The sequence below is a fragment of the Gorilla gorilla genome, chromosome 11, assembly GCF_029281585.2.
Source record: "Gorilla gorilla gorilla isolate KB3781 chromosome 11, NHGRI_mGorGor1-v2.1_pri, whole genome shotgun sequence".
NCBI classification, from domain to species: domain Eukaryota; kingdom Metazoa; phylum Chordata; class Mammalia; order Primates; family Hominidae; genus Gorilla; species Gorilla gorilla.
The window spans coordinates 32,274,054-32,287,830 of NC_073235.2; the positions used below are offsets into that span (position 1 = coordinate 32,274,054).

A 13,777-nucleotide genomic window follows, 5' to 3' on the forward strand; every position below is an offset into this window, starting at 1 on the left:
TCATGGAGTATCAGGGAAGTAGTAAGCAGGTGCCTGGTGGTAGAGAGATGGATGGCAAGAGTTGTTACAGTAGTCAGAAAACAGTATTTGAGGAACTCTGGGCTCCATGCCAATAGATCTTTACTTTATTCTATAAGCAGCAGGCAGCCTTTTATGATTTTTAACATAAAAATGGCATGATAAATTTGCTGTAGAACAAGAAGGGAAGACTTAGAGAATGTTTAAGTAACCCATATGAGAAATGACCTGAGAAAACGTTTTGTCAAATGGATATTCAGTTGGCCCTTAAACCATGCAGGGGTTAGGGGTAACAACCACCCACACAGCCGAAAATCCATTTATAATTTTTTTTTTTTGAGATGGAGTCTTGCTCTGTTCCCCAGGCTGGAGTGCAGTGGCGTGATCTCAGCTCACTTCATCCTCCACCTCCTGGGTTCAAGCAATTCTGCCTCAGCCTCCCGAGTAGCTAGGATTACGGGCGCATGCCACCACGCCTGGCTAATTTTTGTATTTTTAGTAGAGACAGGATTTTACCATGTTCGCCAGGCTGGTCTCAAACTCCTGAGCTCAGGTGATGTGCCCGCCTCAGCCTCCAAAAGTTCTAGGATTACAGGTGTGAGCCACCATCCTCAGCTCCATGTATAATTTTTGTCTCCTGAAAAATTTAACTATTAATAGCCTACTGTTGACCAGAAGCCTTGTTGATAATATAAACAGTCTAACACTTATTTTGTATGTTGTAAGATATTATAAGTAGTATATATAGTATTGTTGCAATAAAGTAAGCTAGAGAAAGAGAAAATGTTAAGAAAATCAGAGGGAAGAGAAAATATATTTACTATTTACTCACTGGAAGCGGGTTGTCATAAAGGTCTTCATCCTCATCATCTTCACATTCCATAGGCTAAGGAGGAGGAAGGAGAGGAGCAGTTGGTCTTGTCTCAGAAGTGGCAGAAGTGGAAGAAAATCCATGTATAAGTAAACCCATGCAGTTCAAACCCATGTTGTTCAAGAGTCAACTGTAGTCACAAGCTTAAGTGACTATTTAAAAAAATAAAATGTGATGTGGCCTGCATGAATATGTGTACAGGGTCCAGTTTCCCTTTAAGCAGGATTAAAGTAGATTTTGAGAGGATTCCAAGCCTGAGATTCTTTGATTGTAAAAGGTTTGGAGGCCTAGAGATAATTCCTGATAATTTAATAGAAAATAGAGATTATATACTAGTTGAGTATATTTGACTAGTTGAGTCAAATATGGTTTGGTAGTTTTTTTTTTTCTTTTTTCTTTTTTTTTCTTTTTTTTTGAGATGGAGTCTTGCTTTGTCACCCAGGCTGGAGTGCAGTGGCGTGATACCAGCTCATTGCAACCTCCTCCTCCCGGGTTCATGCCATTCTCCTGCCTCAGCCTCCTGAGTAGCTGGGACTACAGGAGCCCGCCACCACGCCCGGCTAATTTTTTGTATTTTTAGTAGAGACAGGGTTTCACCGTGTTAGCCAGGATGGTCTCGATCTCCTGACCTCGTGATCCACCTGCCTCAGCCTCCCAAAGTGCTGGGATTACAGGCATGAGCCACCGCGCCTGGCTGGTTTGGTAGTTTCTACTAGTTTCAACTACTCAGATATACATAAACCATATTTTTGTGTAAACACAAAAAGATAAACTGCAGGTATAATTCCAAAAAAAGTATGAAAAGAAGCAAGTAATAATATGGTGTAACATACAAGGGTTAGAACAGCAGGAATAATAACACATACGTTGAGTGAATCAGAGCACTAGATCACTGTTTTCAAAGCAGTCACTGGAACTACGGTGCAGTTTTTATTTTGGAAGTGTGTTAATTTCTAAATAGATTAGGATTTCGTTTTTAAGAAAAATAATAGAATTACCTATTACTGATTTATAGTTTAATTCCATTGTGATAGAGAAACATACTTTGTATGATTTCATACTTTCAAACTTTTTAAAAATTTCATTATTATGATTATCACCAAGGATATAGCCTCTCTTGGTGAATGTTCCATGTGCACTTGAAAATAATGGGTATTCTGCTATTGTTGGATGGCTATTCTACAAATGTCAATTAGTTCCAATTGGTTGATGGTGTTGCTCACTTTGTCTATTACCTTGTTTTTGTCTATTTCTTCTATTGATTACTGTGATAAAAGTGCTGAAGTTTCCAATCAGAAATGAATCATTGCAAATTTTCCATTTTTCCTTTAAATTTTTGCTTCATATATTTTGAATGTCTGTGGTTAGATGCATGGACATCTAGGATTATATGTCTTTTTGGTGAATTCACTCTTATGATGTTATGTTCTTCTGTGTCCTTGGTAATTTTCCTTGCTCTGAAATTGGTTTTGTCTGATATTAATATAGCCATTCACATTTTCTTTTTGATTAGTACTTGTGTGGCATCGTTTTTCACCCTTTTATTTTCTACCTGCCTTTATCATTATTTTGAAAGTAGGTTTCTTGTAGATAGCATATTGTTAGATGTTCTTTCCTTAATTATTTTAATATTTGTTTTTCTGATTATGTGCTTTGAGTATTCAAACTTAATGTATTTATTGATGGTTTGGATTTAGGTTTACCATGTTATCATTCATTTTCTGTTCTCTGATTTGCATTGCTCTGTTTCCTTTTGGATTATTTGGGTATTTTTTAGTTCTCCATTTTAACTTAGTTATTGAGCTTTTAAATATATTTCTTTGTATAGGTTTTTTTAGCAACTCTAGGAATTAACATACATTCTTAACATTTCCGTCTAGTTAGAATTAGTATTTTCCCACTTCGAGTGGAAGGAATGTAGGCATCTTCCATCCCATAGGTTCCTTTAACCTCCTCCTTTATGTTGTTGTTTTCATGTATATTAAATCTGCATACATGGAAAACTGCATTAGATAATATTATAATTTTGTGTTTAACTGTCAAATATTTTTTAAAACTTAAGAGGAGAAAAATGGTGTGTTATATTTACCCAGCTATTTATTATTTCTGTTGCTCTTCCTTCATTTCTGAAGTTCAAAGTTTCCCTCTGGTATCATTTTCCTTTTGTATAAAGATCTTCCTTTAACATTGCTTTAGAACAGGTATACTGGCTGTGACTTCTCTTAGTTTTTCTCCATGTGATAATGTTCTTATTTTACCTTCATTCCTGAACATACTTTTGCTGGATATAGATTTTTGGGTTGACAGTGATTTAGCACTTTACAAATATTATTCCACTTCTTTCTGGCCTCCATGAAAAATCTGCAGTCATGCAAATGAATGTTCCCCTCTGTGTGATCTGTTGTGGTTTCTGGCTGCTTTAAGATTTTTTTCATTGTCTCTAATTTTCAGCAGTTTATGATGTCTCTGGGCATTGATTTCCTTGCTTGCAGTTTGCTGGATTTTTCAGCTTGCAGTTTGCTGGGCTCTTGTGTCTGTAAGTTAATGTTTTGAATCATATTTGGGATGTTTTCAGAAATTATTCTTGATATTGTTCTGCACTGCACTCCCTTCTCCTTCTGGAACTCTGATGACAGAGTGTTAGACCTTTGTTGTTGTCACACAGGTCCCTGAAGTTTTATTGGGATTTTTCCCCCCAACCTTTTCTCTCTGTTCTTCAATTGGATAATTTCTGTTGAGCTATTTACATGCTTACTGATTCTTTCCTTTTTCATCTCATTTTATAATTGTACTCTGCCACTGGATTTTATTTTAGTTATTTTATATTTTTCATTACTAACATCTCCACTTTATTTTTAATCTATTTATCTGCTATTATTTTTCATTTATGTCAAAAGTGTTCACCCTTACTTCTTAGAGCATGGTGATATAAGAGCTGCTTTAAAGTCTTTTTCTGATAATTCCAACAACTGTGTCATCTTGGTGTTGCCATTGTTGACTACCTTTTCCCTTAAAAGTTATTGAGATCTCATAGTTCTTTGTGTGTCAGGTAATTTTCGATTGTATTCTGGGCATCTTAAATGTTATGTTATGAGACTCTGGGCCTTGTTTAGTTCCTATGGAGAATAATGATTATTAAATTTTTTAAGCAGTTGACCCAGTTAAGTTCAGGCTGCAAGTTCTTACTGGCCTTCAGGGGCTGTTTCTTATGTCAGTTTGTCAGGTCAGGTTTTAAGATGTTTGCAGTGCCACTTGGATAATGTGGATCACCCAGTGGCCCCTGTGGGACCTGAAATATGTTCTACCCCATGGTTCAGTTCCCAAAAGACTCTTATATGCTGTTCAGGGTCAGATCCACTCATACAGCTTGGGGGTAAGTCCGGGAACTCATACACAACATTATGGGATCTTCTGCTTGAGACCCCTCCTCTTGGCATTCTCCCAGGCACTTCCTGGTGTCTAGGAGCCCTCCTTTCCTAGTTTTCTTGATGGAAAGCTGGGGCTTTCATTTTCCCTCTGCCATACACTTCCTGCAACTGTGTCTGCCTCTGAAACCAAGTGGCAGGGAGACAGAGATAGAAAAAAGAAACAGGGATTCTCTCCCATGCCCTTGGGACCACAGTTCCTCTGGTCAGAGAGGATTCCTGTCCCTCAGAATTTTAGATGTCTGCACGACCACCACTGCCATTACCATAATGAGGTTGCCTAGGGGAATAGGGTGGGAGAAATCATCACTCAAATACACATCCCTCATTCCCTCATACCCTTAAGGACCCTTTTCCCTCTCTTCAGATCTGAGAGGGCTTCTTTTGGAGTCCTTTATGTCCATGCCCAGTTTCAAGCTGGTATTGAGTTCAGACCAGGGCACACCACAGGAACAACAAAACAAGAAACTCACCACAGGATCAGTGTTACTTCGAATTCTGGTTTCCTTCCCCAGTCTACCTGCTGCTGTTTCCCTCTAGAGTCCTCAAACAGCTGATCTATACATTCTCCCCAAGGTTTTTAGTTGTGTTCAAATGGATGGGGTGAAGTGTGCAACTCCGTCTTTATCATTGTTTGTATATTGATGTTTCTGGAAATCACTAAAAGAATTTTCTAAGCACTGTTTGCTTAATAGTATGAGGAATACAAAAGCAAAAAGTAAGGGAACAAGCATTTATTTGAATACATACCACAATTTTTAAGTTAATACAATAACTTCATAAGGTAGAAAAAAATCAAGAGGGGCCAGGTTTATCTCTGGACAATGGGATGATACAGAAAAGGCTCATATCCCTGGTCATCCCAAAGCCACAGCCAACAGTGGTCATTACTGTCTGAAGGGCAGTGTCTGCTTCATAATTAGGAGATGTCACGGATTTCGTGAGTTGTATTTTAATGAAGCATTCCAAAAAGACTATGCCTTAGCTAAAACTAATAGTCTTGCTTTTGGGGAGATATCAGGCTGTGTGGCTCACCAGCTTGGGGAGAGTTGGGAGTCCAAAGACCTTCTCCACAGTCCTGACTTCATCCATGGAATGACAGCCTATCCATGTGGCCAGATAGGTTGCCCACTGCAGACTCCAGGTGAAGTTTGTCTTGTGAGTTTTGATGTGAAAGGCATCCCCTGGAGCTGTGCATATTTTGGTTGTGTGCTCTGTTCACAAGGAAAAGTCCTCAGCAATTAGAAAGACTGCAGGGTGGCAATGACAGCCTGTCATTTCTTTTCTTCATTTGCCCTCTGTCTCTTTCCTCCTCTTCCAGTGCTGGAGAAAGACGATCATTACCTCTCCAGAGTCTTTGAATCTCCCTAGAAGAAGCCATCCACTCTCCCAGAGTGCTCCAACGGGACTGAACCACATGGGCTGGCCAGAGCACACACCAGGCACTGGTGAGTTACGCGCCTCTCTCTTTTGCTATGTACTCTGGATCCTGGCATGAAGGACAAGAAGCTAGTGCTGTTGGCAGCTGTATCCACTTGCCTGGTAGAAGTAGCTTGAAGGTGAGAGAGATAAACAATTGTCCTCTTCCTTCAGTTAGGGAGGAGTGCCTACCACCCAAAGAAAGGGAATTATTGGCTGGGCACAGTGGCTCATGCCTGTAATTCCAGCACTTTGAGAGGCTGAAGCAGGCGGATCACTTGAGGTCAGGAGCTCAAGACCAGCCTGGGCAACATGGTGAAACCCCATCTCTACTAAAAATACAGGCCAGGTGCGGTGGCTCATGCTATAATCCCAGCACTTTGGGAGGCCAAGGTGGGTGGATCATCTGAGGTCGGGAGTTCGAGACCAGCCTGACCAGCATGGAGAAACCCCATCTCTACTAAAAATACAAAATTAGCTGGGCATGGTGGCACATGCCTGTAATCTCAGCTACTCGGGAGGCTGAGGCAGGAGAATTGCTTGAACCTGGGAGTCAGAGGTTGCGGTGAGCCAAGATCACGCCATTGCACTCCAGCCTGGGCAACAAGAGCAAAACTCCATCTCAAAAAAAAAAAAAAAAAAATTATCTCCATATGGTGGTGCATGCCTGTAATCTCAGCTACTCAGAGGGATGAGGCAGGAGAATCACTTGAATCTGAGAGGCGGAGGTTGTAGTGAGCTGAGATTGTGCCACTGCATTCCACCCTGGGCGACAGAGTGATACTCCATCTCAAGAAAAAATAAAAAAAGGAATTCCTAGAGTCCCCCAGCTTGGCTCCATTAGTTAATTTTGAGCAGAACTACTGACTGTCCCTTCGTCTCGTAGTAGGATGTATAACTTCAAGGAGACAGAATCATGTAGGGAGCTGTCTCTAATCAGCTGATGGAACTTGGGTGTTTTCCGTTCTGAGGAATAATGGCCTCTTCCTTGAGTTTTATGGCAGCCTGTATGAGTCCTTTCTCCAAACTATAGCAAATAGCATCACATCACATATCTGTCCACAAAAGGCCTGGCTTTCTGTGCTAGAAGGGAATTGGGCCGCAGGTGAGAGCCAGGATGGGGCCTCTTTATGTAGAACAACCACCTTCCTCACACCCAACCCAGCAGGGCTGGACACGCTAAGTGAGGCTCAAGGCACATCTGTCTTCTGGTGGAAGGACAGATGTGGGGTCTCAGGTCTTGAGCAGGTGCAGATTGTGTTAGGTGGTGACCTTACAGTCTAAAAGCTCATGGCTGCTGGAGGGAGGGGCCAAATCTGGTGTTGAAGAAAGATGAACAAGGGTAAAGCTCTAAGAGTTAGAAAAACAAAACAGCCACACCTGTCAAATGCGTGCTTTGTCCAGGCTTGGGAGGAGCGGGCTGGCAGTGGAGGCTGTTGGTAGTCAGGTCCTGTCGGTGCCGAAGACCCATAGAAAGCCAGTGTGGTGAGGCAGAGGATGACGGTGCATGGTGGTTGGCCCTGAATGCTGGAGTTTGGCATGTGCCTTGCTAAGGAATCAGCTCTGATGCAGACTCTGAGTTGAGCTCTGAATCTGACTCAGCACATTCGAGGTGCTGGTCCTGAGGGAGCTGGCTGCTCAGATTAGCTGGTGGATGTGGTGGTTGTCCATCAGCAGATGGATGTATTTAGGCTGCACTGTGAAGTGGAGTTTTATTCTTTCCCACATAAAGTTGTGATCTTAAACTCACAAGCAAAGTTATGAAAAGGTGTTTGACAAGTGTTGAAGAAACTTTCCCAATTTCTTGCATGAGCCCTTCATTATGTCGTAGAGTTATTTAGAGTCTTGTGGAAGGGACAGTAACCAGGGAGAGGAATCTTTTTCCAGAGAGAATCCTCAAAGCTGATTTTGGCCTTTCAAGTCAGTACCTCCTTACAATTCAGAGCTTCATAATCATATTTTCCTATTATTTTCAGTGTCACTTGAAATAATTGGCAGATGAGTTCATTGCAGAGGAAATTTTAAAACCTTCATGCCACCAGTGACATCCAGCATGTATGCAAACCAAGGGCACTGCTCTGGAAGTCAGAGGTCAGGGCTCTAGCCACACTTCACCCTAGGGTGAGAAATTGGGCACATCCCTCCATTTCCCTATATGTCAGGTTCCTTTTTTCTTTTTTTCTCAGAAATTCTGCAAGAAAGTAATCAGATGCCTTTTTCTTCAAAAAAGGAGTGAAAGCTCCTGTTTTCCTATTTTGTAAGGACAATGGGAGAGACTAGCCTGGACTATCCTGGAGTTTAGCTTAGGAAAGCTTTCTTTTCTTTTCTTAATTACTGCTTCCACTTCCAACTGATCTGTTCCTGACTTTGTAGAATTTCTACTTTGTAGAGATTATATTTCTAGTTTCTATCCCTGGAACCTGTCATCATTCTCATTTGAATTCTCATTCAAATTTGATCCATTTTCTGCCCAGTTCTGGGAGAATTTCTGTTTCATCTTCTGCTTTGTTTTCCTGTTTTGTTTTGTTTTATTCTCACCTGTGTTCACTGCCTTCACTGGCAGTTTGTGATTCAGTGATCATGTTTTTAATCTGCAACAATCTTTCCAATGTCCTTTTGAAGCCATTAAGAACAGAAAATTGGGATTTTTGTAAAATTTTCTTGTTATTTCCAAATTTCAGTTCATTTCCAAATTCATCTGCTCTTCTTTTGAGGTTTTCTGTTTGTTTGTTTTTTATTTACTTTATTTTATTTATTTATTTATTTTTTGAGACGGAGTCTCGCTCTGTCACCCAAGCTGGAGTGCAGTGGTGCGATCTAGGCTCACTGCAAACTCCACCTCCCGGGTTCACGCCATTCTCCTGCCTCAGCCTCCCAAGTAGCTGGGACTACAGGTGCCCGCCACCACGCCTGGCTAATTTTTTCTATTTTTTAGTAGAGACAGGGTTTCACTGTGATAGCCAGGGTGGTCTCGATCTCCTGACCTCGTGATCCGCCTGTCTTGGCCTCCCAAAGTGCTGGGATTACAGGCATGAGCCACCATGCCCGGCCTGTTTGTTTTTCGATGGAGTCTCGCTCTGTTGCCCAGGCTGCAGTGCAGTGGTGCAATTGATCTCGGCTCACTGCAACCTCCGCTTCCTGGGTTCAAGCAATTCTCCTGCCTCAGCCCCCAAGTAGCTGGGGCTACAGGTGCCCACCACCATGCCCAGCTAATTGTTGTATTTTTAGTAGAGACAGGGTTTTGCCATGTTGGCCAGGCTGGTCTCGAACTCCTGACCTCAGGTGATCTGCCTCAGTTTCCCAAAGTGCTGGAATTACAGGCGTGAGCCACCGCACATGGCCTCTTTTGAGGCTTTTTCTTAATAGGTGAAATTTCTTTATTTGCTCGTCTGTGTGGACAGCAGTCTTCCCCCAGCAGTGGTGTGTTGTTAAGTAGCACTGGAAGTGACGTTCTTTCAGAGATTGTTATGGGTTCCTGTTAACATCCTTCAAACACACCTGAAGGAGGATGAGGAAGGCAAGGCTTTCTTGTGATGAATGCCATGAGTCAGCGCCTAGAGGCTTGTGGGGAGCTGTCAGTAGTCCTGGCAGGGAGCTCCTCCCCCTCACTAGAATTTCTTCTCCACATTTGGAAGGGTGGCCAAGAATCAGCCTGATGTGGGAGCACGCCACCTCTCCCTGGCAAATCGGTGTCCAAGATAAACCCCCACCAAACCCGCCCCTCTCTCAGTGGAGCTGGCAGGGCCAGGTGCATCTCTGAGAGTCCCTGATGCCTCCAGAGTTCGTGCCTGTGGCTTTGGAAGGGTTGGCTGGGTTTTACCAGGAATACCTGGTAGTATGGTTATTTCACAAGCTGTAGGTCACCTCTTTCTTCAAACCACTTTGTTGTATCTTGTGGCTAACACCCTTCATCAGTCTCTAGTACTAGTAAAGGATGCTTTCTATTTTTTAAACAGCTTTGTTGAGCTATAATCACATACAGTTCGGTGGCAGGATATTCACAGATACGTGCGGTCGTCACCAGTCCATTTTAGAACATTGTCAGCACCTCATAATAAGCTCTGTACCTTTAGCTATTACCCCCACCACCACCCGAAGGAACCACTTATCTACTTCCTGTCTCTGTAAATTCCCTACCCTGGATTTGCCTATGGATGGAATCATGTAGGAACTGGTCTTGTGACTGGCTTCTTTCACTTATAATAATGTTTTCAAGGTTCTTCCACATGTCACATGTACTTCAGTACTTCATTTCTTTCTTTGGCCAAATAATATTCCATTGTATGGATACACCACAGTTTGCTTATTTATTCATCCATTGATGAGCAATTGGATTACTTCTACTACCTTGCACTTCTGTGCTAGGGAGATGGCTTCTGTCCTTAAATCTCAGGAACCAACCTCTGCTGGGTTTAGACTTTTCTTTTACAGCTTCCTCACTTCTCTCAGCCTTCATACAATTGGAAAGAGTTAAGGCCTTGCTCTGGATTAGGCCTTGGCTTAAAGGAGTGTTGTGGCTGATTTGATCTTCTATCTAGACCACTAAATCTTTCTTCCTATTGCAATCAGGCTGTTTCACTTTCTTATTCATGTGCTAACTGGAGTAGCACTTTTCATTTCCTACAAGAACTGCTCCTTCACTTTCAGAACTTGGCTGTTTGGCTTGAGAGGCCTAGCTTCTGGGCCATCTTGGCTTTGACATGCCTTCCTTACTAAGCTGAATCATTTCTAGCTTTTGATTTAAAGTTAGAGATATGTGACTCTTCCTTTCACTTGAAAACTTAAAGGCCATTACTGGGTTATTAATTGGCCTAATTTCCATATTGTGTCTCATGAACAGGGAAGCCCAAGGAGAGGGAGAGAGACAGAGGAATGGATGGTCGGTGGAGCAGTTGGAACACACAACATTTATTGATTAAATTTGCCATCTTCTATGGGCACAGTTCATGGCATGTCTTCACTTCTTGTTTTCCCTGTCTCATCTTTTTATTGCTCTACTCCTTCTTTACTGTTTTCTTTTTCACTGAGTGAATATTTTCTAATGTAGTATTTTAATTTTATTAATGATTCTTTCACTATATTTTTTGAGGTTTGTTTTTAATGGTAGCTTTAGCGTTTCATGTATATATATATAACTTACCAGCATCAACTTCAGATTTATACTAGCTTAATTCCAGTAATATATAGAACTATTACTCCTTTATAGCTCTATTCCCTTCCCCCTTTTTGTGTGGTATGATTGTTATGCATATCATACTTATCAATGTTATAAAGCTAGCAGCACATTAGTAAAATGATTACTCTATCATGTGTCACCATTTTCTTAGCCTATTACAGCTTTTCTCTCATCTACCTCCTTTATGCTGTTATTGACATATATTACATTTCTACATTATATGCTCAATAATACATTATATACATTATTTTATACAGTTGCATGTTAAGAGAAGAAAGGAGAAAATAAGAATAGTGTTTTTTATAATTACATCATTACCTTTTCTAGTACTCTTTTTGTATTCATGTGGATTTACATTATCATCTGGGGTCACTTGCTTTCAGTCTAAAGAATGCCCTTTAGTATTTCTTATAAGTTAGGTCTACTAGCAACAAATTTTCTCAGTTTTGTTTATCTGGGAAAATCCTTATTTAGTCTTCATTTTTGAAAGGTTAGCTTTCTGCATAAAGGATTCTTAGTTGCCAAGATTTCTTTTTAAAAAAAAAATCCTTTTAGCAGGCCTTTGACAGAATTCAACAGCCCTTCATGCTAAAAACACTCAATAAACTAGGTATTGATGGAACGTATCACAAAATAATAAGAGCTATTTATGACAAACCCACAGCCGGTATCATACTGAATGGGCAAAAACTGGAAGCATTCCCTTTGACAACCGGCACAAGATAGGGATGCCCTATCTCGCCACTCCTATTCAACATAGTGTTGGAAGTTCTGGCCAGGGCAATCAGGCAAGAGAAAGCAATAAAGGATATTCAGTTAAGAAAAGAGGAAGTCAAATTGTCCCTGTTTGCAAATGACATGATTGTATATTTAGAAAACCCCATCGTTTCAGCCCAAAATCTCCTTAAGCTGATAAGCAATTTCAGCAAAGTCTCAGGGTACAAAATCAATGTGCAAAAATCACAAGCATTCCTATACACCAATAACAGACAGCCAAATCATGAGTGAACTCCCATTCACAATTGTTACAAAGAGAATAAAATACCTAGGAATCCAACTTACAAGGGATGTGAAGGACCTCTTCAAGGAGAACTACAAACCACTGCTCAATGAAATAAAAGAGGACACAAACAAATGGAAGAACATTCCATGCTCATGGATAGGAAGAATCAATATCATGAAAATGGCCATACTGCCCAAGATAATTTATAGATTCAATGCCATCCCCATCAAGCTACCAATGACTTTCTTCACAGAATTGGAAAAAATTACTTTAAAGTTCATGTGGAACCAAAAAAAAAGCCCGCATTGCCAAGACAATCCTAAGCAAAAAGAACAAAACTGGAGGCATCGTGCTACCTGACTTCAAAGTATACTACAAGTCTACAGTAACCAAAACAGCATGGTACTGGTCCCAAAACAGAGATATAGACCAATGGAACAGAACAGAGGCCTCAGAAATAACACCACACATCTACAACCATCTGATCTTTGACAAACCTGACAAAAACAAGAAATGGGGAAAGGATTCCCTATTTAATAAATGGTGTTGGGAAAAGTGGCTAGCCATATGTAGAAAGCTGAAACTGGATCCTTTCCTTACACCTTATACAATAATTAATTCAAGGTGGATTAAAACTTAAATGTTAGACCTAAAACCGTAAAAGCCCTAGAAGAAAACCTAAGCAATACCATTCAGGACATAGGCATGGGCGAGGACTTCATGACTAAAGCACCAAAAGTAATGGCAACAAAAGCCAAAATTGACAAATGGGATCTAATTAAACTAAAGAGCTTCTGCACAGCAAAAGAAACTACCATTAGAGTGAACAGACAACCTACAGAATGGGAGAAAATTTTTGCAATCTACCCATCTGACAAAGGGCTAATATCCAGAATCTGCAAAGAACTTAAACAAATTTACAAGAAAAAAACAACCCTGTCAAAAAGTGGGCAAAGGATATGAACAGACACTTCTCAAAAGAAGACATTTATGCAGCCAACAGACACATGAAAAAATGTTCATCATCACTGGTCATCAGAGAAATGCAAATCAAAACCACAATGAGATACCATCTCACACCAGTTAGAATGGCAATCATTAAAAAGTCAGGAAACAACAGGTGTTGGAGAGAACGTGGAGAAATAGGAATGCTCTTACACTGTTGGTGGGAGTGTAAACTAGTTCAACCATTGTGGAAGACAGTGTGATGATTCCTCAAGGATCTAGAACTAGAAATACCATTTGACCCAGCCATCCCATTACTGGGTATGTACCCAAAGGATTATAAATCATGCTGCTATAAAAACACATGCACATGTATGTTTATTGCAGCACTGTTCACAATAGCAAAGACTTGGAACCGACCCAAATGTCTGTCAATAATAGACTGGATTAAGAAAATGTGGCATATATACAACGTGGAATACTATGGAGCCGTAAAAAAGGATGAGTTCCTGTCCTTTGCAGGGTCGTGGATGAAGCTGGAAAACATCATTCTGAGCAAACTATCACAAGAACAGAAAACCAAACACTGCATGTTCTCACTCATAGGTGGGAATTGAACAATGAGAACACTTGGACACAGGGCGGGGAACATCACACAAGGAGGCTTGCCATGGGGTGGCAGGGGGAGGGATAGCATTAGGAGAAATACCTAATGTAAATGATGAGTTAATGGGTGCAGCACACCAATGTGGCACATGTATACATATGTAACAAACCTGCACGTTGTGCACATGTACCTTAGAACTTAAAGTATAATTAAAAAAATAATAACAAATATTAAAAAATCCTTTTAGCACATTTAACACACTATCCCACTGTCTTCTGGCTTCTGGAGTTTCTGCTAAGAAATCAACTGTTAA

General features: G+C 40.7%; 1 protein-coding gene across 2 annotated transcripts in view; it reads left to right on the top strand.

Moving 5' to 3' along the window:
* The window catches only part of ARHGEF4 (Rho guanine nucleotide exchange factor 4), a 207,709-nt gene that overhangs the window by 101,131 nt on the left and 92,801 nt on the right, over positions 1 to 13,777 (top strand). For both annotated transcript variants that reach the window (XM_031008717.3, XM_031008718.3), the window contains exon 4: positions 5,636 to 5,762. In XM_031008717.3, coding sequence (XP_030864577.2) covers positions 5,636 to 5,762 — 127 coding nt within the window. The remainder of the gene's footprint in view (positions 1 to 5,635; positions 5,763 to 13,777) is intronic.